Consider the following 25,483-nt stretch of genomic DNA (forward strand, 5'->3'; position numbering starts at 1 on the left):
CACCACTGAACGCAACACTCCCCCTCCTTAATTATATAAATATATAGTTTCCTTGCACACCTGTATTTTGCACTATTACTTTTTAATGCACATTTTTTATTTTTTCGTACTTAAATGCTTACATTTTGTATTTTAAAGTATATATTTCTGACAGAGCAACCTTGCAACAATAATTTCCTTCAGGACACTAGAACACTAGAATACTACAGCACAGTACAGGCCCTTCAGTCCTCGATGTTGTGCCGACCCATATATTCCTGTAAAAAAATACTAAACCCACGCAACCGCGTAACCCTCTATTTTTCTTTTATCCATGTGCCTGTCTAAGAGGCTCTTAAATACCCCTAATGTTTTAGCCTTCACCACCATCCCTGGCAAGTCATTCCAGTCACCCACAGCCCTCTGTGTAAAAAAAACTTACCCCTGATGTCTCCCTTAAACTTCCCTCCCTTAACTTTGTACATATGCCCTCTGGTGTTTGCTATAAATAAATAAAGACAAATAAAGGACAAATAAAGTTTTATCTTAGCAACAGTAGAGGTTCTGCAGATAAGTTTATAATTTTAAGTTTGTGAGTTCACATGCGGGCTCATTGGGCCAGAAGAGCCTGTTACTATACTGTATCTCTCCAAAAATCAAATCCAATTGTGATTTAGTTTTAGTGGGTGGCACAGTAGTGTAGCAGTTAGAGTAATGCTACTGCAGCACCAGCAGTCTGAGTTGAATGCTGAATGTTAGGAATTTGGACAGTCTGCCTATGACCGTGTGAGTTTCCACTGGGTGCTGTGGCTGCCTCGCACATTGCAAAGATGTACAGGTCAGTAGGTTATTGGTGACATGGGTATACTGCGCCACTATCTCCAAATCAAATAGAATAAATTATCCAAGTGTACAGGAAAAATGCTCTGCCAATCATCTCTTGTAATCCATCTCTTTAACTGCTGGCAACACACAAAATGCTGGAGGAACTCGGCAGGCCAGACAGCATCTATGGAAAAAAGTACAGTTGACATTTTGGGTGGAGACCATTCAGCAGGACGTGATCAGTCTCCGACATTCCCAATGCTTAGGTACCTGTCGCCATAGTAACTTTGGGAAGGAACAGTCTTCACCTTTCATGGCCCCAGAACATCCCAATGCACTTAACAGCCAATTGAACACTTTTTGCAGTATAATCACTGTTGTTACCAAAAGAAGAGTAGTTTGCATGGAGCTCGTGCGCACTAATGACCAAATAATCTGTTGCGGTAATATTTGTTGTTCGAAACAGGAAGTTTAGGTGTATTTAGCTCTCTCTGCTGCCCTCCAAGTTGTGTCATTAAGAACTCACTCGTCACAGACTAGCCTGACGGTCTTTAAAGCTTTATGGCCGAGTGTCGCAGTAGGCACTGAGCCATTTTGGGGGAAGAAAAATAAAAGCTGACAGACCTCTAAACATATGCAGAATGCCTTGCTTACAGTTTGTCTAGATACATACTGCTCAAATGCCCAGAGACTGCTCCACAAAGCAAAGCACAATGCAGACTCTTGCTCAGGCGCAAGCGCTCCAACTAAATTAGGTTAAGGCAGGTAATTCTACCTGGGAATTTATAACAGCTTTGCAGATTAAATCATCATTTCCATCAGGTTATGCTGAGTGCCTGTCAGGCACCATTAAGCAGCTCCTTCTGCAAACCCACTTGGTAAGAAGCCCCTTCGGATACAATAGCACTGAAATAGTTGATAGGCCCATAAATACAATGTATTGTTGCTTGACTTCTAATGTCAATGGGGCTGTCTTTTCAAGAGAATAGGTTAGGATTAGTATTAGCTAGAAATCAAAAGCAACATGCAGAAAATGCTGGAGGCACTCAGCAGGTCTGGCAGCATCCACGGAAATGAACAGTCAACACTTTGGGCCGAAATCTTTCTTCAGGACAGGAGCAGGGTTTACTACCTGTCAAGTCTGCTCTAATAGTCAACAGAATAATCATCCACCTAAGCTCTATCTCCCCACTAAGTCCTTACCACCTTTGATTCCATTAGTATCCCAAAATCGGGTAATCTCATTTGAACATAATTAGCGATTACTCACCTATAATCTACAGCATTTTCTGTGGTATAGGTAGGGTAAATAAAAGCAGGCTTTTCCCACTAAAGGTTATTCCCACTAGAGGTTATACGTTAAAGGTGAATTATTTAAAGACAGAACGGCAGGGAACTTGTTCACTCAGAGGGTGGTAAGATTGTGGAGCGAGCTGTCAGCAGAAGTTGTGGAATGAGGGTTTGATTTCAGCGTTTAAGAGAAATTTGGCTAAGTGCATGGGTGCGAGGGGTGTGGAAGGCTATGTTTCAGTGCAGGTCAATGGGACTATGCAGAATAATAGTTTGGTATGGATCAGACAGGCCAAACAGCCTGTTTCTGAGCTGTAGTGCTCTAAGTCTCTATGACTTTGACGTTTTCTACAGCCAGAGACTCAAGACTGCCGATGCTGGAATCTGGAGCAAGTGCTGAAGAAGTCAGTGGATCATGCAATGGACAGTCAACGCCTCAAATCATCTAGACTGGGGCTTGATCTGAAACATCAACTGTCCATTTCACTTTATAGATACTGCCTGACACAATGAGTTCCTCCAGCATCTTGTCTGTTGCTCAAATGTCTACGGTGATATGCAGTACAGAATGTGAATGTTTTACTACCTTTTGGGAAAGGAATAATTTCTCCTCATCTCAGTCATATGATGTGGCCTGGATTAAAGAGCATGTCTTACAAGTTCGGTTCAATGAGCCAGGGCTTTTCTCTTTGGAGTGAAACAGGATGTACAAGATGATAAGAAGCATAGACCAACTAGAGTGGAACTGGCTAATATAAGGGGGCATAATTTTAAGGTGTTTGGAAGAAAGTGTAGAGGAGATCTCAGAGGTAATTTCTTTACACAGAGAGTGGTGGGTGTGTGGAACACCCTGCCAGGGGTGGTGGTAGTGGTAAATACATTTAACGCATTCAAGAAATTCTTAGACAGGCATATGGATAATAGAAAATGGAGGGCTATATAGGAGGGAACCGTCAGGTTGATCTTACAGTGAGTTAAAAAGTTGGCATAACTTTGTGGGCCATAGGGCCTGTTCTTCCCTGTGATGATCTATGTTCTAATTCACTGGGATGGGCTATTCCAAGTTGACTCAGCCTGTGAAGCCCACATCCCCTGAATGAATTTTAAAAACTGCTTCACTCAAAGGGTGTTCAGTGCTTTGAATGCACTACTTTGATAGTCAAGGAGGCTCCATCATCGAGTTAATGCAAAGCAGGGATTGATACATTTCTGGTTATTAAGGGAGTCAAGGGATATTGGGACAATGCTAGAAAATGGTAGAAGATGAGGCATCATCTTGATGTATCAGGCTCCAAATGCCAGATAGCTTCTCCCTGCTCCCAGTTCTCAGATTTTTTATAAGCTCTCATTCATCTAGGTATCAATGAATACGAGGCATTCTGGTTTCATCTCTTTGTAGAATTAACTGCGAAAGTGTCTCCTTCACTGGTGTCAAATAACTTATTGGGAATTTACATTACTTTATGTCAAAGTCTAAGAAAATATGTGCGAGATGAGTGGCTAGTCTGCTTTCATCCTCTCTCAATCCGATGAATAACTTAAGACCATAAGTCATAGGAAAATTAGACCATTTGGCCCATCGAGTCTGTACTGCCATTCCATCAATGCTGATTTATTGTCTCTCTCAATCCCATTCTCTTGCCTTTTCTCTGTAACCTTTTATGTCCTTACTAATCAAGAACCTATCTACAAACAGAAGAAAATCTGCAGAATCTGGAAATCCAAGCAACAGACACAAAATGCTGGAGAACCTCAGCAGCATCTATGAAAAAAAGTGCAGTTGATTCTTCAGGCCAAGAACCTATCTACCTCCGCTTTAAATATGCCCAATGACTTGGACTTCACAGCTGTCTGTGGCAATGAATTCCACAGATTTGCCACCCTCTGGTGAAAGAAATACCTCCACATCTCTATTCTAAAGGGACATCCTTCTATTCTGAGACTGTACCCTCTGTTCCTAGACTCCCCCCAATAGGAAATGTACTTTCCATATCCACTCTATCTAAAGTGAACTCCAGTATAGTTACTGCAAGAACAACCCCTTGAGCGGTCTTTTATGGAAGATTTTCCATGTGGTGTGGTTCAATGTGACACAGTACTATCTGGACACTGTTTTGGTATGAAAGAGCTGGTCTCAGTCCGGTTTGAGTCCATTGGATGGTGGACATCACTTTGCAATGGTCTTCAAGATGGTGGTGCGACGCAGTTTACAGCGGCCCCTCCGGTGTTGATATCTGTTATTTGTCTAGCGGGGTGCCGTGTACAATCCTAATCTGATGAAATACGGATGTGGGAGCACGGAGGAACGTCTGGAAATCTCCAGGAAGGCCTTCTACGTTGCTGCTGTTGTGAGGTCCGGGTCTCTACTGGGAAGAACAGGGCCCCAGTCCTTGGGGTCGCATTGCCAGTGGCGGGGGCGTCGTAGTGCGCTCAGCAGAGGATGGTGCTCGGAGAGGCTGTACTGGAGGGGATGGTTGGAGGTTCGACAGACTCGGAGTCCGCTGCAGTCGGGGTACTTTCACTGTGTGCTGCATCTGCGAGGCTGAGTCCAGTGGCGCCGTGGGAGTCCATAGCGGGGGTATTCCCTTCTGCCGCCTGCGTGGGATGACGAATCTATTGGGACCCTGAGGACTTGTGGAAACTGTGTGGTGGTTTCTTTCAAACTTATAGTCTTTTAACATCTTTGGACTTTTTTTTTACTGTGCTCATGGTCTGTTTTTTTTTAATCAATTATGGTATTGTTTGCACTGTTGTAACTATATGTTAACTATAACTGTATGTAACTATGTGGTTTTGTGTAGGTCTTATAGCTTTAGTTTTTGGTTTGTTGGGTGGTAGAGTTGATCTCCTGACTTAGTGTGTCTTGATGGTCTTGTTTTGTCTGGTGGTTTTGGAGCTCCTTTCTGGGGAACACACTAAGATATTAGGTAGCGTGATATTAATATGCAGCAGCCTCTCCGGACTCTGGATTTGGGGATTGCCAAACGTTATGTGGATTTTCTGGTGTAGTCTGTTTTGTTGTGTGCTTTTGTAATATCATTCTGGAGGAACGTTGTTTCATTTTTTAACTCCATTGCAGTTGTGGTTTCTAAATGACAATAAATCGAAAATCAATTCAATAATATTCTTAGATTGTCCGTCAGCTGAGAACTCAGCAACCGATGAATTCTGTGGAGCTCAGATGTATACTACGCATGGTTACAGGTTTCCCCCACTATCCGAAAGTAGAGCATTCCTATGAAACCTTTCGTAAGCCGCAATGGCATAAAGAGAAGAAGCAATTACCATTAATTTATATGGTTTATAGGGGAAAAATTTTTGAGCATTCCCAGACCCAAAAAATAACCTACCAAATCATATCAAATCGCACATAAAACCTAAAATAACGGCACAAAGACGCATGTGCACACACCTGCCCACACAAGGCTTCACAGTCATGGTAGTCTTTCTCGGGGTAAACACAAGTTTAGAGCTGGCACCTTTTTTCTATGTAAAGTAGAAATAATGTATGTACAGTGTAGTTTCATGTACCAGAATCGGGAAGGTTTAGCCAAAAACTTATTTGTAGAAAAAAGATCAGCACGTACACGCATGCACACAAACACGCCCGCTCAAGGCTTCACGATGATGGTAGTCTTTCTTGGGGTAAACACAAGTTTAAAGCGGGTGCCTTTTCTCGTAAAAGCGAAAATCCTCTTCGGATTCCCATTTCTACACTAATCTTGCCTTACGTTCTATTCTCTCCATGTTCCCATCAGCTCCCCCCAGGTTCTACTGCTCATCTGCACACTTGGGACAATTTACAATGGCCAACTCACACGCTATTGGGATGCATGAGAAAACCCATGCGGTCACAGGGAGAACATGCAAACTGCACATCGGTAACACCAGAAGACAGAATTGAACCCAGGTCACTGAAATCATGAGGCATTGGCTCAGCCATTGTGCTGCCCAAGACCATTTGTCATAGAACACGGAAGCACGCCCCTCAGCGCTCTATATTCAAGGCATCCATTGTATCTACACACAATGTGTTAGAGAAACCCAGCAGGTCAGACAGCATCTGTGGAGGGGAATTCTCAAGATTTTCAGCATCTGCAGAATCTCTTCTATCTACCTGCATGAATCTCTTTGACCCACATTCGGTCTTTTGGCATCTCCAGTTATGTCAGATTGAGCAAATGCTTACGTGTGAGTGGGTTGGAGAAAGGAAAATTCACTACAATTATAGATCCTATAAAGTCCAGAGAGGGTGCATTTGTTCCATATACTATACTACATACATAAGCTTCAAAAGAGCCACCAGCTACTTTTGCCTTCATACTGACAACCAAAGCTGATTGATATCAATGTCTTTAAGAATGTGTTATGGTTAATAAAAAAGATACTCAGTTTGTATTAACTGAACAGTTGATTCACTGTAATGTGAAGTCACATCTACTGATGGCTTCAATAAAATAAAATGTATCTGTAAATCTTCCTCACCGCATTCGTGTTTCCGCTGTGTTAGAATTTACTATCATGTCACTGTTCAGTTCTTTAAGACTATCTATCTTTTTAAGAACATAACCAAGCAATTCTCTTTTGTTGTAAGTAGGCTAATGAAAGACACAAATTCCAAACTAAATGTGCCAGAAAACACATAACAAAAATTCACCAGATGCAGGAATTCTTGGAGTATTATGTTCTATTCTAGTCACCTCATTATGGGAAGGATGTGGAAGCTTCAGAGGGGGTGAAGGGGTGAAGAGGAGATTTACCAGGATGCTACATGGACTGGAGAGCATGTCTTATGAGGATAGGTTGAGCGAGCTCGGGCTTTACTCTTTGAAGAGAAGGAAGATGACAGGTAACTTGAAAAAAGATGTCCAAGATGATAAGTGCCATAGATTGAGTGGACAGCCAGAGACTTTTTATCAGGGTGAAAATGGCTATGACAAGGGGGCATAACTTTAAGCCGTTGGGAGGAAAGTATAGAAGAGATGTCTGAGGTAGGTCTTTAATAGAGAGTGGTAGCTGTATAGAATGCACTATAGGCCTGGTGGTAGATGCAGATATATTAGGGACACCAAGAGACTTTTAGATTGCACACTGATAAAAGAAAAGTGGAGGGTAATGTGAGAGGAAGGATTAGATTGATCTTGGAGAACTTTAAAAAGTCAGCACAACATCATGGGCTGATGCCCTGTACTGCGTCGTACTGTTTTCTGTCCCATGTCTAGAAACACCCTCAGCAGGTCTGTAGAAAGAGGAACAGTCGCCATTCCAGGTCAAAGATTCTTCAACCGTAAAACATTAACTTAGTTTCTCTTTCTACAAATGCTTCCTGACCTGCTGAGTGTTACCAGCACCTTCTGTTTCTACATTCGATTTCTTTCTATCTGCAGATTTTGAATGTTCAGAGTTCCAGGAAGCCCAGTTGAGCAGATCATATTTACTGCCAAAACGTTCTGGTCTCGAGTCTCCTGTGTAACATGTTTATCATTGTTCAGGCTTCAAGAGAATGTAATTCCTGCAGTCAACAGCCGTAATGTATGGCTGTGTTAATAATTCTGAATTCATCGAGGGTGGAGCAGTTACAACTCTCAGTGCAAATACTTCACTGGGAGTACTTTATTAGTTAACAATATGGTTTTGACATGGTGTATATTGAATTGCATAGGAACCGAGGGATGCAAGCACACATGTAAAATAACAAAAGAAGAGAGGAGGAAGAATTATAAAGCATTAGAACTCCAGTGTTTTCCACCGTCACACTGCTGATCTCTTATGCTAATCTATTAATCAGGATTACAGTAGAGAGGGATGAGTTCTCATTCCTCTCTTTATCTCAGACCTCATAATTAAATAAAAGAGCTCTTGAATTGATGCAGTGCAAAACTGGAGTTTAGAAGAAAGAGGAGGAAATCTTATTGAAACCTATCGAATATTGAAGGCCTAAATAGAGGATGCTTCCTATAGTGGAGGAGTCTAGGACCAGAGGGCACAACCTCAGACTGTAAGGACATCCCTTTAGAACAGAGATGATGAAGACTTTCTTTTAGCCAGAGGCAAAATCAATGGGTAAATTTAAAGTGGAAGTTCATTGGGTATTGATCAGTGAGGGTGTTGAAGGTTACAGTGAGAGAGATAATAAATCAGTCATGATGGAATGGCAGAGCAGACTTGATGGGCCGAGTGGCCTAAATGTTCTCCTGTGTCTTATGGAAGAAGCAGGATTTTTAGATTTGTTGCTCAGCCTGCAATTAGGTGAACTCAGCAGATTAGTAATAAAGTACTGACATCATTTTCAGCATGTCTGGGTGGTCGAAGGATTCAAGATCAAGTTCAGGGTTATTGTTGTTCAGTCAATCGGGTGTATACAGCTAAATGAAATAATGTTCCTGATGGACCAAGGTGCAGAACAAAGCTCTGTTACCACTGTCCCCATTCCTTATTAATGCGTTTGGATGGTCAGTGTGACTGGGGTGAGAGTGGCTGTGGTGCCCTTCATACACAGGATCTCGCTGACACTCGCAGCTAAGTGGATTGTTTGTTCCTGGTCAAGTTATTAGACTAACAGCAGTGCGCACAGTGCTTTACGGCACCAACTGTAAGACCAGGGTTCAATTCCTGCCACTGTCTGTAAGAAGTTTGTGCGTTCTCACCATGACCATGTGGACTTCCTCTGGGTGCTCTGATTTCCAACCACCTTCCAAAGATGTACAGTTAGGGAGCGTGCTGTGTTGGCATCCGAAAATCACTTGCATCTACCCAGCAAAATCCTTGTCTTGATTTGATGCAAATGATGCATTTCATTGTATGTTTCGATGCACATGTGACAAATAAAGCTAATCTTTATCTTTAGTAACCAGGATAATAGGTACTGAAAAGGAGAGACTTTGAAATCCGCGGTGAAAGCTGGGAAAGTAAAATTATTAAATATTGGTACATATTGCAAGGAAACTAACATATTTCCTAATATCAAAGATGAGTTTCTTGTCATATGCACAAGTATGCCCAGGTACAGTGAAGAACTTGCTTACAAGCAGCATCATATAAGTAGGATTCATAAGGAAAATGTTAACATAAATTACACACAGTCTTTACATGAAAGAAAATAATTGAAAAAATTTCCATTTTAGTGCAAAGTGAACAAAGTGGTCTATTATTGTTATAAACATAGGAGGTTCTGCAGTGGCCTCTCCTGTATCATTGAGACCCAATGTAGATTGGGGGACCGCTTTGTCAAGCATTTTCATCCGTCCACAACAGGGAAGGTTTCCCGGTGGCCAACCATTTCACTTCCACTCCCTGTTCCCACTCTGACATACTACTGACAAGATGAGGCCACTCTCAGGTTGGAGGAGCAACAAGTCATATTCACATTTTGGTAGCCTCCAACCTGACAGCATGAGCATCAATTTCTCCACCTTACCGTCATTTCTTCTGCCCCCGCACCCCACTTCCCCTTTTGCATTCAATATTCTGGCTCTCTCCTTACCCTTTCTCTTCTCCCATCATCTCCCCTGGTGTCCCTCCTCCTTCCCTTTCTCCTATGGTCCACTTACCCTCCTATCAGATTCCTTCTTCTTCAGCCCTTTACCTTCTCCACCTGTAACCTCTCAGTTTCTTACTTCATCCCCTCTCCCCATCCACCCAGCTTCCCACTCACCTGACTTCAGCTCTCAAATGCCAGCTTGTACTCCTTCTCTTCCCCCCCCCCCCACTTCCTTGTTCTGGCTTCTTCCCCCTTCCTTTCCATTCCTGATGAAGGGACTCGGCCCAAAATGTCAATCCTTTATTCCTGTCCACGTATTCTGCCTGACCAGCTGAGTTCCTCCAGCACGGTGTTGCTGTACTGAGGTAGTGACGAAGCTTTTGCTGGTTGATTCAAGAACTAAATGGTTGAAAGGAATTTCATGAACTTGTTGGTGTGGGACTTCAGGCTTACAGTCCCTCAGACTAGTTAATCTATGTACATTCTCATGTATTCAGGCCTATATGTGACCCCTGATCTAAAAATGTAGTGTAATCCTGTGAGAAGGGTGACAAGCCATTGAGGTGATTACAATTGGCCAATTGTCAGCTTTACAAGCTATGAATGTTGCATGCACAAGTTTAAAGAGTTAACAGAATACATGACTTCTCGAGTGATTTCTCTCAGTTACGAGAGGTCATCTCACCTGAATCTCAAATACTTGCATCACTTCTTACCATCCCCTCCCTCATTGGTAGTGTTGCTTTCACCATCTACCTTCTTGTCATTGTCCTGGCATTCCTGAGATATTCCTGCAAGATGGACGGGATTGGAAACGGGAATTGAATGGTATACAATAAAGACAGGATAAAAATGGATGGGAGTGATCTTCTATCAATAAAATCATCGAAGATGTTAAAATGAAGGTTAGCAGACAATCGAACTTAGGAATGGCCCTAGCAGCAGTTATGAGGTGGCGAAATGTATAAATGCAGGGATTAGGCAAGTATATAGTAAAGGTATAATACATTTAATGATGGAATTTTAACAGTCACATAGTTTGTGATAAACAATTTTGTCAAACTGCAATCAATTTGGAGCAGGATATTTTTCTGCAACTATCTAGAAAATAGAATGCGGCAGATGTTACTGGTAATGACTTTTGATTTGAATTTTATTCACAGTTTACTGTTGAATTAACATTTATTCAGTCAAAATCATGTTAACATTGAGTGTGGTCCTGTGCTTGCAAGGGATAAAGACCAAATAATGTCTTTAATTTAGACACAGGAAATGTTGACTGCAACGTGATGAGGTGGAGATGGTCTGTGGTGAGCTTTCTGTTGATTAAGTGACTAAGAGTTGATGGTAAATGTTCAGGAAGATCCTTTGTCCCACTAAGTGCAAGAGCTACAGTAGATCTGACAAAAGCCACAAGCTGCCAAAGAGACAGCACAATGTTAAACACAAGAGATTCTGGAAATCCAAAGTAAAGCTTACAAAATAGTCATAGCCAAAGAGTACTGCAGCACAGAAACAGGCCTTTCAGCCCATCTAGTCCATGCCAAACTATTATCTTGCCTAGTACCAGGATCAAAGCCCTCCATAACCCTCCCATCTGTGTACCTATCCAAATTTCTCTGAAATATTGAAATCAAATCCGCGTCCACCACTTCCACAGGCAGCTCGTTCCACACTCTCACCAACCTCTGAGTGAAGAAGTTCTCCCTCATGTTCCCCTTAAACATTTCACCTTTCACCCTTAACCCATGACCTCTAGTTCTAGTCTCATCCAACCTCAGTGGAAAAAGCCTGCTTACTCTATTTATGCCCCTCATAATTTTGTATACTCTTATCAAATCTCCATTCATTCTCCTACTCTTTCGGGAATAAAGTTCTAACTTAACCAAGAAGGGAAGCAGGGTTAATCCTGGAAACTATAGACCAGTGAGTCTCACGTCAGTGGCAGGGAAGCTACTGGAGAGAATTCTTAGGGTTAGGATTTCTGAGAGTTTGGAAAACCATGGACTAATTAGGCAGAGCCAGCATGGCTTTTTGCAGGGCTAACTTAAGTTTGTTGGTGAGGTGATGAGGGTAGAGCTGTGGATGTTGCTTACATAGATTTTAGTAAGGCATTTGACAAGGTCCTTAATGGGAGGCCCGTGCTAGAAGATGAAGATACATGAGATCCATGGTGAATTTGCCATTTGAATTCAGAATTGGTTTGCCCATGGAATACAGGATAGTGGTCAAAGGGACTTATTCTAGCTGGAGGTTTGTGATTAGTGTGTTTCACTAATCTAGACTATTTTATAGTCTAGAAGGTCTGTACTTGGACCTCTGCCGTCTGTGATGTATATAAATGATCTGGATGAAAATGTAGATGAGTGGGTTAGGAAGTTTACAGATGATAGAAAGATTGGTGGTGTTGTGGATGGCATAGCTGACTGGCAAATAATACAACAGGATGTGGATTAGTTGTAGATATGGGTGGAGAAATGGCAGATGGAGTTTAATCCAGCCAAATGTGGTGTTGCATCTTGATAGGTCAAAGGCAAAGAGAGAATACCCTGTTAAGGGCAAAATTCTAAACAGTGTTAATGAATAGAGGGATCTTGGGGGTCAAGTTCAAAGCTCTCTGAAAGTGGCTACACAGATTTTTAGGGTGGTTAAGAATGCATATGGCATGCTTGCCTTTATTAGTCGAGGCATTTAAGTGATGTTGCAGCTTTATAAAACTGCATCTGGAGTATTAGCTCTGGTCACCCCATTATTGGAAGGATGTCAAGGCTTTGGAGAAGGTGCAGAAGAGGTTTACCAGGACCTTGCCTGAATTAGAGGGCCTATGCTATAACAAGAGATTGGACAAACTTCGGTTGTTTTCTCTGGAGCAGCGGAGGCTCAGGGAACATTTGATAGAGGTTTAAAAGAGGGATAGAAAGAGTAAACAGACAATATCTTTTTCGAAGGGTTGAAATCTCTACTACCAGATGGCATGCGTTTAAAGTGAGAGGGGGTCATTTTAAAGGAGATGAGAGGGGCAAGATTTTTACACAGAGTGGTGGGTGCCTGGAGTGGTTACAGAGGGAGAAGGATTAGAGACTTTTGAGAGATATTTAGATAGGCACATGAATGTGAGGCAAAATGGAAGGATATGGACATTGTGTAGGCTGAAGAAATTAGTTCAGTCAGGCATTTGAAGACCAATTTAATTGGTTCGGCATAACAATGTGAGCCAAAGGGTCTGTGTTCTATTCGATCTTTCCCTGTAAATTCGGTCCTCAAGTTCCAGAAGCATCCTTGTAAATTTTCTCGGGGTTAAATATCAACGTCAGGGTCCTTGTGGCCTATCGTTCTAGAACCACAACCGGAGAGGTTGGTTACTGGGAGGCAGAGATGATTGCCCCAATCGGGACTAGGAGGATACTATGATTCAAACATTTTTATAATGCCTGCCAAAGGTAGTACACAGAGTACAGGTGCCAAGAAGAAAGGTGGCAAGAAGGGTGGAGGTGGTGAGAAGAAGCAGAAGAAGGAGAAATCTTCTCCTGGTAGTGGATATTCTGAGTCCTGCAGCCATGTCCAACCTGTCCAACCTGCACACGATGTGCCCTCCGCCCTTGCCTGTTGAGGTTTCCCCTGGCCAGGAAGAGAAGGGAGGGAAATAAACTGATTAAATAAGAAAATATAAAGTGAAATAAACATCCAAATTTTCTCTGCACTCTTTCAATCTTATTGATATCTTTCCTGTAGGCAGCTGAGCAGAACTGCACACAATTGTACTTGCATGGAGCATTTGATAGAACTCCTTATAAGTGACGTTAGGGTCATAAAAGAACTACAGCCCAGAAACAGGCCACCTTGTCGATACTGAACTGTTATTCGGCCTAGCCCCACTGATCCGCACTTGGGTCATAGCCCTCCTTACCCCTCCCACCCATGGTTTCATCCAAACTTCTCTTAAAGTTTGCAATCAAGCTAGCATTACCACGTCCACTGGCAGTTTATTCCACATACACTGCCCTCTGAGTTAAGAAGCTGTACCTCAGGTTCCCCTTAAATATTTCACCATTCGCACTTAACCCACGACCTCTAGTTCTGATCTTACCCGATCTCAGTGGCAGATGCCTGCTTGCGCTTATTATATCTATACCTGTCATAATATTGAGTCAAGTTGACGCTAATGGACCTGAAGGCACTTTGTTTATTTCCTGATCAGGTGATTGGCAAGGGACTGAATAAGAGACAGGGTTGGTTCGCAAAACGGCAGGTTGCGACAAGTGGTATCCCCAGTGATCAGTGTTAGAGCCTTAAAACATTCACCATTTTATGACCAACATTGCTAATGAAAGAGATTGTTATGCACCTAGGTTTGCCGGTGACACACCAATGTGCCATATTGTAAGCAGTGTAAGCATTACAAGGAGATATTAATACATAGAGTAGATCTCAGTGGGGACAAATGTGAGGTTGGCAAAATGGAGGGCATAGTGAGCTTCCTGCATGCTGAAACGTTTTAAAAATTGGTGGTAGTTGCGTTGTAAAAATATCCTGAACAGGTGCAGACTGTAAGAAGAAAGCATAGTCAAGTGATAGCCTTGTGTCCAGATGACAAGAGTAGGTAGAATGGTGCAGGGTGCAAAGTCATGATTAGTTCTGGAACCCACGCCTTGGGAAGGGTTTTGTGTTTTGTGACCTTGCAGAAGGATCACAGATAGACCATGATATCTGAATGGTGGAAGAGGGTCAAGAGGAGAAGTGGCCTCCAGTGATCTTTCTTCCCAAGTCCCAATTCTTATGTTTCTTCCATTCTATTCATGTCGCACATGAACTCAGGTTTCATTGCCAAGCCCATTGCTTTGCCTCTTGCTATCCTCTAGAAGTTATGTAGAATCACAGAGCCAAACAGCATGGAAACAGACTCTTTGGCCCAACACACCCCTGTCAACCCATTTGCTCGTATTTGGCTCATATCCCTCTGAACCTTTCCAACTCATATAACTGTCCGAATGTCTTTTATATGTTGCAATTGTGCATGCCTTTACCACTTTCTTTGGCAGCTCATTCTGTATACTCACCATCCTCTGTCTGGAAAATTTACCCCTCAGATCCCTTTTCAATCGTTCCCTTCTCCCTTTAAACCTACACACTTGAGTTTTGACCCATTTACCCTGCAGGTAAGACCTTGAGTACTCATTTTTCCTTTATTTGTCACATTAACATTGAAGCCTACAGCGAATTTTGTCATTTACATCAAATCAAATCAGAGAGGATTATGCTGAGCAGCCCACAAGTGTCGCCCTAGAGTGCTACCTTACCTCGTTTCTCTTTTTACAAGCTGGTAGGTGATAGGCAAGGCCAGTTGAGGGATAAGGTGGTTGGGTGGAGTGGTGAAATGAAGTAAGAAGCTGGAAGGTGAAGGGCTGAAAAAGAAGAAAGTTGTTAGAAGGAGGAGGGGCACCAGAGAAGGGTGAGAGAAATAATGAAGATGAAAAGTTTCAAGTTAGTTTGCACTTACTTTTGGAATACATTTTTACTAAGTCATCATTTGTGATTGTCAGTAATAGTTTCCATGTACTCTGGTGCGGACTGTGTGGTGTTGCCATGTTCTCCATGTCATCATGCAGGTTGTCCCTCAGGTATTTCGATTTCCTCCCATGTCCCAACAACATGCAAGTTGGTGGGTTAATTGCCCACTGTAAATTGCCCCTAGTTTTACAGCTGAGTGGTAGGATCTGGAGGAGAGTTGACAGGTATGTGGAAAGAATAAAATAGGGTTGGTGGTTGATGACCAGTGCAGACTTAGTGGGCCAAAGGACCTGTTTCTGTGTTGTAGCAAACCAAAGGCTTAATTTCTAATCTTCTCCATTTCAGTAAAAGTGGGGAATGAGTTTGTGTGTTTCAGTTTTTTCTATTCCGCTCACACTCCCATTAAATCTTCGTTTGTCAGATGCTAAATGTTTCATGGGCACCTGCTTCATTAGAATGGGCCATCACGAATCCCAGTCTAAGAGGCCACCACTGGGTGCTCTTAATGAGATGTAAAAGGATAACTCTGTAGAACTCTTAAAGGCTTCCAGGCAAGATGATTTATTGAAGCAAATGTGGGTTATTGATTGAGCTCTGTGGAGCAATATAATTACACCATGATGTTTCTTTTTCCTAAAATTGTGAAGAGCTTGATAAATGGAAAAACTTGCCAGATTTGCCTTCTCTTTTCCATTCTTTGGTACAAAGGTCCACCTAATACTTATCCTTACCTCATTTTTCAAGAGAACATTTTCCTTTGTGTGTCCTTAACTGAATAAAACCTTAAGTTCTGAAAAAATATTTCTTCAAGGGCACGCTGTTCTATGGCTGAATAAAAACAATCTGTGCTTTTCAGTTCCACGGGAACGTCAGTTGCTTTGAAAGAACCTCCACTCACAGAAATACATAATTCACTCTACCGGATCTGCCCAACCAATTTCCAATGCATTGATTGCAAAATGCTTATTTTATTTATTCATGAGATGTTGACTTTGCTTGCAAGGCTGGCATTTTAATGTCCATGCTTAATTTCCCCCCGCATTTCAGAGGCAGTTAATAGTCAGCCACATAACTGGAGCTAACTGGGTCAGGATGGCAGATTTCCTTGAAAGCTAATAGCTAACCAGATGGGTGTTCATAATGATCTGTTTGATCATTGAGATTTATTTAATTGAAGTTAAGTTCTCAAGTTGTCATTACTCATTACTTTGATTCACTGGTCCAAGTCTCTGCATGCTTTTTCAGCAACGTAAGGACCTAGATACTACTGCATCCATCACGCAGTACCTTCACCATTTCTGCACTGTATAACTCTGACTCAGTAGGTTAAATAGCATCTGTCAAAAAGAGAAGCTGTTTCTTATTTGGATCCAGAATCCTCCTTTATTTTCTATTTTTGTTCCACTTCTCAGTACTGACAGGAGAGTTGTACCTCCAACACCGAGCACAACTAAGTCCTCGAATAGCGGCTAACATGTTTTTGGCACTGAAATTACTATTAGTGATAGACCCTGCCAACTATTTCATCCCTTTTGTACCACATTTCTCAGTTTTAACATTAATCCAATTTAAAACTACGTTGAAGGTCTCTTGTCCAAATATCCAAAGTCTGAGCACATCCGAAAGGCCTGAATCTCATGTATTCACCATTCCTGCTGTACTGAATCATGAGATTTTTGGAGATGAACAGCTAGTTTTCTGATATTGTTGAGTCCTGTGTTGTAAAAACAATATGTAAATGTGTCTTTCTATTGTATTTATAATGAAAAGGCACAGAATTGCGCACAAGAGAAGGAAAGATAAAGATTAGCTTTATTTGTCACGTACATTGAAACATACGGTGAAGTTTGCGTCAGTTCAAATCAGGATTGGCTCTATGCAGACTGCAAGTGTCATCGTGTTCCTGACGCTAACATAGCATGCCCATAACTCACTAATCCTCACCCAAATTCCTTTGGGCTGTGGGAGGGAAGCTGGAGCACCCAGAGGAAGCCCACACAGTCACAGGCAGCAGCAGGAATTGAACCACTGCCCTCCTGCGCCCTGCTTGTAACTCTCAGTGTGACCACATGGGCTTGCCAGGGATGTCTCAGTCTGCTCTCAAATCACGGTGGGTCACATTGGAACTAGCATTGGTTTATTACTGTAACATATTGTTGCTGGCTCTGTAAAACCATGTGGTAACCGCCATGCTACCGTGCTGCCACAAAATACATTGGGTATACAAATACACCCCCATCATGGAATGACAAAGATCAGTGTCTGTGGGCTGAATATGCACTTTGTACACCACCCACCCAGTGAATTCAGACTGGAGATCTTGGATTGCACTGGGAATCATAATGTTGAAAAACAGTCAGTAATTCACCACAAAATGCAAAGACAGCTCTAAAACAGAATTATTAGTGCCGCTGCTTATGACCCTTAGAGTTCCCAGGTTAAGTGTTCCTTTGTACCTTTGGAGCCATTTTCTTCAAGGATGAAGTCACCCAGCGCTATTCATCACAGGTGAAGCCTTCCATGAGTTAGCACATCTAAGCCTAAGTTTTTTCTGCCGGTATTACTTGACCTTTTCCATTGCATTTCTCTCTCATCTCATTTATCCTTGTATCCTTATGAAAGCAGCTTTTTCTTTGTAAGGGGAAGGGAGCAATAAAAGACTATACTCCTGGGAGAGTTGAGCTGTAATAAGGGAAAGTGTTCTTCTGTCCTAGAGTTGAAATGGTTTGCAAGACTTGGCAATGCTTGGCTGCTCTCCATTTAATATTAATGCCCTGTTAATAGTGTTTTACTTTCTACTTTTTGTTCCTTTGTGAGCTGCCAGCCATTAACTTTATTCACTTGTGACAAAGTGACTGCTGTTTACCGTCTGCACTAAAATATAGATTTTTTTAAACTCTGATTTATAGAGGTGGATGGTTCACGCATTTTCCTTCTTAGATTTATTGCCCATTATTTACAACAGTGAAACAAATGGGCATGAGGTACAGAATAGTTATAGGTCAATATTGAATCTAATAGAAATGTTTGCTTTTGTTTAAAAAAAGCACAACACAATTGTTTTATATTCTTTCAGCATAACCTTCATCTGACAAGATTGCCTTGGGACCTTCCAGTACAATATATAAATAATAGGGGGAGAATACATAAATTCAAATGCTGGAAATGTGAAATCGCAGCAGAAAATGTTGAAATATTCCAGTGTTTGTCCAACGGAAGAATATTCAAACGTTTGAATTCATTCTCCTCAGCCATCGCCAATTATTAGGGTGGCAGAGTAGTGTAATGCTTTACAGCACCAGAATGCAGAGTTCAATTCCCGGCATCGCCTATAAGGAGCTTGTATTTTCCCCCTGTGACTACACCGGTTCTCCGATTTCCTCCCACATTCCAAAGACGTACAGGATAGTAAGTTTGAGCACGCTCTGTTGGTGTGCTGACACTTACACCAGCACACCCTCAGACTGTGTTGCCTGTTGAACAACACAGCTCACTGTATATTTTGATACTTGTGACAAATAAAGCTAATCTTTAACTGTTGATTGGTCACACATGAAAGAAACCAATCCTATTTATGTTTCAAAGTAGGGGTTTACGGAAGAGCTGTGGAAGAAGTAGGACCTTTTCCACTTATCATCTCCCAGCTTCTCACTTCACCCCCCCCCCCCTTACCTTCCCCCTCTCCTGGCTTTACCCATCACCTTCTCCTGCCCCACCTTCTGATTCTCATTCCTCTTCCTTTCCAGTCCTGACGAAGGGCCTCAGCCTCAAATGTTGACTGCTAATTCCCCTGCTTAGACGTTGCCTAACCAGCTGAATTCCTCTGGCATTTTGTGTGTGTTACTGTGGAAAAAAGTAAGATAATGATGGCTGTGGACATTAATATCAACTGATGGCTGAAAGCAAAGAGAATAACGGATGGAGCTAAGGAATGAAAGGAAAATCAGTATCAGGTTTTTTTATTACTGACTTACGTTGTGAAATTTGTTGTTTTGCGATAGCAGAACAATGGAATACATAAAAAACTATAAATTATAATTTAAAAATATATATAAATTAAGTAAAAGTGTAAATAGAGAACAACATTAGTGAGGTAGTGTTCATGGGTTGGTTCATTTTCCATTCAGAAATCTAATGGCAAAGTGGAAGAAGCTGTTTCTAATACATTGAGTGTGAGTCTTTAGGCCATTGTACTTCCTCCCTGATGTTAGCAATGAGAAGTGGGCATGTCCTGGGTGACAGGGATCCTTAATGATGGATGCTGCCTTCCTGAGGCATCACCTTTTGAAGCTGGCCTGGATGCTGGCGAAGCTAGTGCCCATGATGGAGCCGGCTGAGTTTGCAACCCTCTTTAGCTCTTCTACCCTGGAGTACAGAAATGGAGAAAATTGCAAAGATTGAATGGGGCAAGGCTACAAAAGAAAAGGCAAGGACGATGATTTTAAATTGAATTTGTTGAGAACAGGGTATTGAACTTGATACAAAAATTGGGAGAGATCTAAAACGTGCCACCAGTTCACTATCACCTGCATTAATAGCGTCATGCACAGAGCAACCCTGTCTAAACGATAATCATCCTATAAATGCAACAAGACTGAACGAAGCCAATGCCTGGAAGTAATTCAATGCAAACCCTTATAGTGAAGTAAAGGAATGTGCAGATAAGCAACACATTACGATGGGAAATTTTCATATTTAAAAAAAATACTCATTTTTATTTAAACCATTGCCTTTTCATGGTTTAGCGATTTTAAATAATAGAGAACTGATGCTATTTTGCTGCAGTACTCAACTGGGAATATTCAAAATTGTGTTGGGATGGTGCACTCATTTTGCTTTGTGTTTTCAAAGAATAATTTGATTTCTCTCTCTCTCGTTTCAGATGCATCATCCTATTCAAATGAAACCTGCTGACAGTGAAAAGTCAAATGGTAAGCAAAGCATGGAAGCTGGGTTTTCATGACTGTTCAGTTTATTTTTGTGCCCTCTCAAAGCACTGTCCCTGTTTTTTCCCTGACGGACTGAGAAGGTGGGTATGATTTCAAAGCTCATCGAGATAATTGGTGAGTGCCTGTGTGCCATTGACTGTGCACAGTCACAGGGAGGCACAGTAAAGAACTTGTACATCCTCCCCTGTGACCACATGGGTTTCCTCTGGGTGCGCTGGTTTCCTCCCACATTCCAAAGGCATGGGGGTTAGTAGGTTAATTGGTCACATAGGCATAATTGGCACACGCAAGGCTCATTGTCCAGAATGGCCTGTTATTGTGCTGTATTTCTAAAAAAAAAAGAACTAAAAATGGAATAAGTAAGATCAAACATCTGTCCTGTTGACACTCAAATAAAATGCATCAAGAGTCAATGGTCTATGATCAGGAAACTGAAGGGGCTGCAGATCTAGAATCTGGAGCAACACACAATCTGCTCTCAGCAAGCTGAGCGGCATTTCTGAGGCAATGAAATCATCAAAGTTGATAGTCAAAACCCTGTGTCCTTTCCGCCCCCTTATCCCCATTAGACACTGCTTGACCCACTGAGTTGTTCTAGCACATTGTTTGTTGATCTGTGATCAGGAACGAGATCTCTTGACATCTTAACCTAGCATGGAGGTGTCAGAGATAAATGTAACACTGCGCTTCATAGCCAGTCGGCGAGAGCACGTGAATGGAAGATGAATAAAGGTCTATGTGACCTAGATTGTGGGAAGGTTTGGGAGATAATGGCCAGAGCTTTTCTTGTCCTTAGACATAAGGAAATGTGATTAAAAAGAAGTTTTGTTGAGAAGGCAGAGTGGCAAAGAAGCTGACATTGTCACTGGGTTTGAGGCAATGATGGAGAGATTCAATACTCGAGGTATGGTGGAGATAACTTCAGAATCAGAATCACTGGTATGTTGTGAAATCTGTTGTCTTGTGCCAGCAGTACAATGAAAGACAAAAAAAAAGTTATTATAAGTTACAATAAAAATGTAGGAAAAAAGGGCAATAGTGAGCATTCAGGGTCGTGCACAAATCTGATGGCAGAGGGTAAGAAGCTGTTTCTGAAACATTGAGTGTGCGTTCAGGCTCCTGTTCCTCCTCTCAGTGATAGTAAAGACACTTGTGAAAAATGTAAGCATTTTATGAGTTAGCTGCATTTGTCCTGTTCCTAAATATATGCTTCCTTCCTTATCTTTTGGAGAGTTCCTCATGACATTAAAATGTGGTTCACACTCTACCGCATTTTGTCAATCAGCCAAGATCTGGGAAAACTCATTAGTTGGAGGCAAAGTCTCTTTCAGCCCATCTAGTGTCCAGTTTTGTAACCTAGTAGCACAAAGATATGTCTGACTCCACGTTGGGGCCTCCATCCCAATGAGGATACCTGTCAAGGTTTTGGACCAGGACCAAATACAATCTTGGGAATTAAGAGCCGAGAAAGGCCACTCAATCCCTTGAAGTCTGCCTGACTGTTTAATCAGATGATTGTTAATTGCATTTTAATCGCAACTCCACATTGTTGCCTACCCAGATTAACCATTCACCCTCATTTTTATCAAATATCCATCTATTGCTTAAAAATATTAAAGACTCTGCTATGAGAGAATTCCAAAACTTCATGACCATCTGAGGGGGAAAATGCTTGCTTCATCTCCAACTTAAATAGATGACCATTTATATTGTAATCAGTGAACCCCCCCCCCTCCCCCACCAGCTCTAGGTTCCCCAACAAGTGAGAATACCCTCTCCACATACACCTTCCAGGTCACGTTTTGATCAAGTCCCCCTCTTACTCTTCTAAACTGCAGCAGATGCAATCCTAGCCTATTCACATTCCCTCATGGGCCAGTCTGCTGTTCCAGGTACTACTCAAATAAACCTCTGAGTAGGTTCCTGCGCATTAGCATCTTTCATTAAATGAGAAGAGCAATCCCCCAGATGTGCTGTCTTGGCACTTTAGTGTAGCAGTTAGTGTTACGCTGTTACTGTGCCAGCAACCTGGGATCAGTTCTGCCGCTATCTGACATGACAATAGACAATAGGTGCAGAAGTAGACCATTCGGCCCCTCGAGTCTGGGTTTCTTCCGGGTGATCCGGTTTCCTCCTACATCCCAAAGGCATACGGGTTAGTAAGGGCGGAGCAGACTCGATGGGCAGAATGGCCGGCTTCTGCTCCTTTGTCTTATGGTTAGTTAGTTTTGGGCATGCTTTGTCAGTGCCGGAAGCGTGGCGACACTTGCACATCCCGGATTGTGTTGGTCATTGAGGCAAGCGAGACATTTCCCTGTATGCCTTGGTGTGCATGTGACAAATACAGCTAATCAAATCCAATGCCCAGTATAATGAAAGCATAACCTCCCTACTTTCATATTCAATTCCCTTAGCAATAAACAATAACATTCTGCTGACTATCATAATTACTTGTTAATGACCAGCTTTGTCAGTCATAATCCACATCCTGCCTGCATGGACACAGAGCATAAAACTCACCTTGCTCGGCAAGCTCACGCAGAAATGTATACCAAACCGCTGATGCATACAAACCTTCAACCATCTTAATTTCACACTTGGTAGTTCCTTGTACATTTGGTCAAGTTTTCATGCCCCAGGAAACATTATGAATTTTGCCTCTGAGTAGGTTCTCCGTCTCTGGAATGAGCCTTGCTACGTATTTGGAGAACTCCTGCAGCCATGTTCTAATAAAGAAGGGCAGTAGAGTTTTAACTCTAGCTAATTGATTTCTTTAGAATGTAATTGCATTGCCTTGACCTTGCGCTCTTTGTGAGGGATTGATGAATCTTTCAATTTTATATCTGGCACAAGCTGCCTGTCAAAAAGTGTCCATCAGTGAGTCCCAAAACCACAAGTGAAGCAGATGCGTGGTTTCTGTTTTTTATCTCAAATCTTCTTTTCAGAATGAATACTGTGGTCTTTGAAACAATGCACTTTAAATTGTTTGATGAATAATATTGCATTTTCTAAAGCAAATTAATGCAAAAAAGACAGTGTTTTGGGGTAATACCAATTAAAGATTAAGCTGTCATAAAAATTCATAACGAGGAGGCTTATGAATTTTTAGACAGTAATTAGATGCCATATGCTGACATTAAGAAACAGGAAGCTAGTTAATTAAATGAGACAATTTAGCTGCTGTTTCTACAGTGTCTGATTACTAGCCAGAGTCGTAGCCAGTTTCTGTATTGCAGGATGAAGTGAAGGATTCAAGAAAAGATGAGTAGTATTTCCATCCCTTGAAGAGAAAGCAGGCAGTATCCATCAAATCAACAAAGAGATAACAGCTCTACAGACAATTTTGTGATCAACTTACTTGGCAACCAGGGAAATCATTAGAAACACATGGCACAGAATGAGGCCATTCGGTCCAAAATGGTCATCCTAGACAAGAGGCCATGACACAGCTCCTGGTTCATTGTCGTGCAGGTCAAGGCTGTTTAACCACTTGGGCAGCCGCTATCACTGTTCAGTCATGGAGGGCATTCCAGACCCATAGCATCCTGAATGAAATGTGGCTGGCACAGCAGCACAGCAGTTAGCATAATGCTTTACCCTAAGACTGGGATTCTATTTCCACTGCTGTCTGTAGAAGTTTGCACGTTCTCCCCGTGATGGCATGGATTTCGTTTCGGTACTCCAGTTTCGTCCTGCATTCCAAAGACAAACAAGTTAGGGTTAGTAAGTTCTGGGCATGCCATGTTGGCACCGTAAGCACGGGAACACTTGTGGGCTGCCCCCAACACATTCTCGGACTGTGTAGATCGTTAACACAAACGACATATTTCCCTGCATCTTTTGATGTTTTTGACGTTTTGTGACAAATAAAGCTCATCAAATCCATCAAATACTGTTCCTTCGATTCCTCTCTAGTCCTTCTGCCAATTAATTTAAACCTTTGTACCTTTTCACTGTTCTTTCTGTGAAGTGGAAATTGATCCTTTCTGCTAACCCTGTCGAGGTCTCCCATCATTTCATATGGTTTAGAATCAGAATCAGGTTTATCGTCACTGACATACTGTACGTAATAAAATTTGTTGTTTTGCAGCAGCTGATATAAAAATGACTACGTTATAATAAGAAATATAAAAGATAAATAGTGCAAAATGAGAGTGAAATTGTGAGTTAGTGTTCATGTGTGCAGGAAATTTCCCCTCAATCTACTATGAAATTTATTTTTGTGATCTGGATGGACAATGTCAATATTTATTGTCTGTCCTTAAGTGTCCTCAAGAAGGTACAGGGTGACCTAACTTCATAATCTTTGTGGTTCTTCCTGTGAAAGTACTCCCACAGTACTTTTGTGTTGCGAGTTCCGGTCTTTAGACAACGAAGGCAATATATACTCAGTGGCCATTTTATTAGGTACACCCTATACCCAGAAAAGTGGCCACTGAGTGTATGTTCATGGTCTTCTGCTGCTGTAGCCCGTCCACTTCAAGGATCGACGTGTTGTATGTTAAGAGATGCTCACAGTTCAAACACGTGGTTATTTGAGTTACTGTCGCCTTCCTGTCAGCTTGAACCATTTTACTCTGACCTCCCTCATTAGCAAGGAATTTTTGCCCAGAGAACTCGTGCTCACTGGATGTTTTTTGTTTTTCACACAATTCTGCATAAACTCTAAAGACTGTTGTGCACGAAAATACCAGGAAATCAGCAGTTTCTGAGATACTCAAACCACCCTGTCTGGCACTAAAAATTATTCCATGGTCAAAGGCACTTAAATCACATTTCTTCCCTAGACTGATGTTTAGTCTGAACAACAAATAAGTCTCTTGACCATATCTGCATGTTTTATGCATTGAGTTGCTACCATGTGTTTGACTGATTAGATAATTGCATTAACGAGCAAGTGTACAGCTATACCTGATAATGAGGCCACTGGACCTTCAATCCTTCCTCTGTTCTCAAGGAACTAAGGCAGTCCTCTCATAACGACAAGTCTCCATTAGTGGAAACATCTTGGTAAATTTTATGCAAACTCTCTTTGGCCCCACCACATCCTACCTGTGTGTTGACCAGAACTGTGCACAATACTCAAAATATGGCCAAACTTGACACCTCTATATTTGTATTCTATGCTGAGGCCAATAAGGCAGGTCACCTCCATGTTACCTTAATCATTTTATAAGATGTAGAAGCAGAATAAAGCCAATTGGTCAGTCGGATCTACTCCGACATTCCATCATGATTGATTTGGGCCACGATACAGGAGCAGAGTCCAATTGGGTCCAATTGAACTGCAGGCAATTCCATTAATCACAGACCCAGAACTTCGATGACATCCTCCGACAGCATCAGGGGGAGAGGGAAAGACCATTCAAACGCAGAGGCCTTCCCTCAGGAGCAGCGAGCATGTCATCACACGCAGGCACCTTCCTCAGCTAGCGGTGAGTGGGAAGTAGGT

At 41.9% G+C, this 25,483-nt stretch overlaps 1 protein-coding gene across 13 annotated transcripts in view; it reads left to right on the forward strand.

The window, feature by feature from the left end:
* The window catches only part of celf2 (cugbp, Elav-like family member 2), a 1,092,382-nt gene that overhangs the window by 955,988 nt on the left and 110,911 nt on the right, over positions 1-25,483 (forward strand). For all 13 annotated transcript variants that reach the window (XM_059987350.1, XM_059987354.1, XM_059987344.1 and 10 more), the window contains one exon: positions 19,965-20,013. In XM_059987350.1, coding sequence (XP_059843333.1) covers positions 19,965-20,013 — 49 coding nt within the window. The remainder of the gene's footprint in view (positions 1-19,964; positions 20,014-25,483) is intronic.

Source organism: Hypanus sabinus, chromosome 13 (genome assembly GCF_030144855.1).
Source record: "Hypanus sabinus isolate sHypSab1 chromosome 13, sHypSab1.hap1, whole genome shotgun sequence".
In the NCBI taxonomy this organism is placed as follows: domain Eukaryota; kingdom Metazoa; phylum Chordata; class Chondrichthyes; order Myliobatiformes; family Dasyatidae; genus Hypanus; species Hypanus sabinus.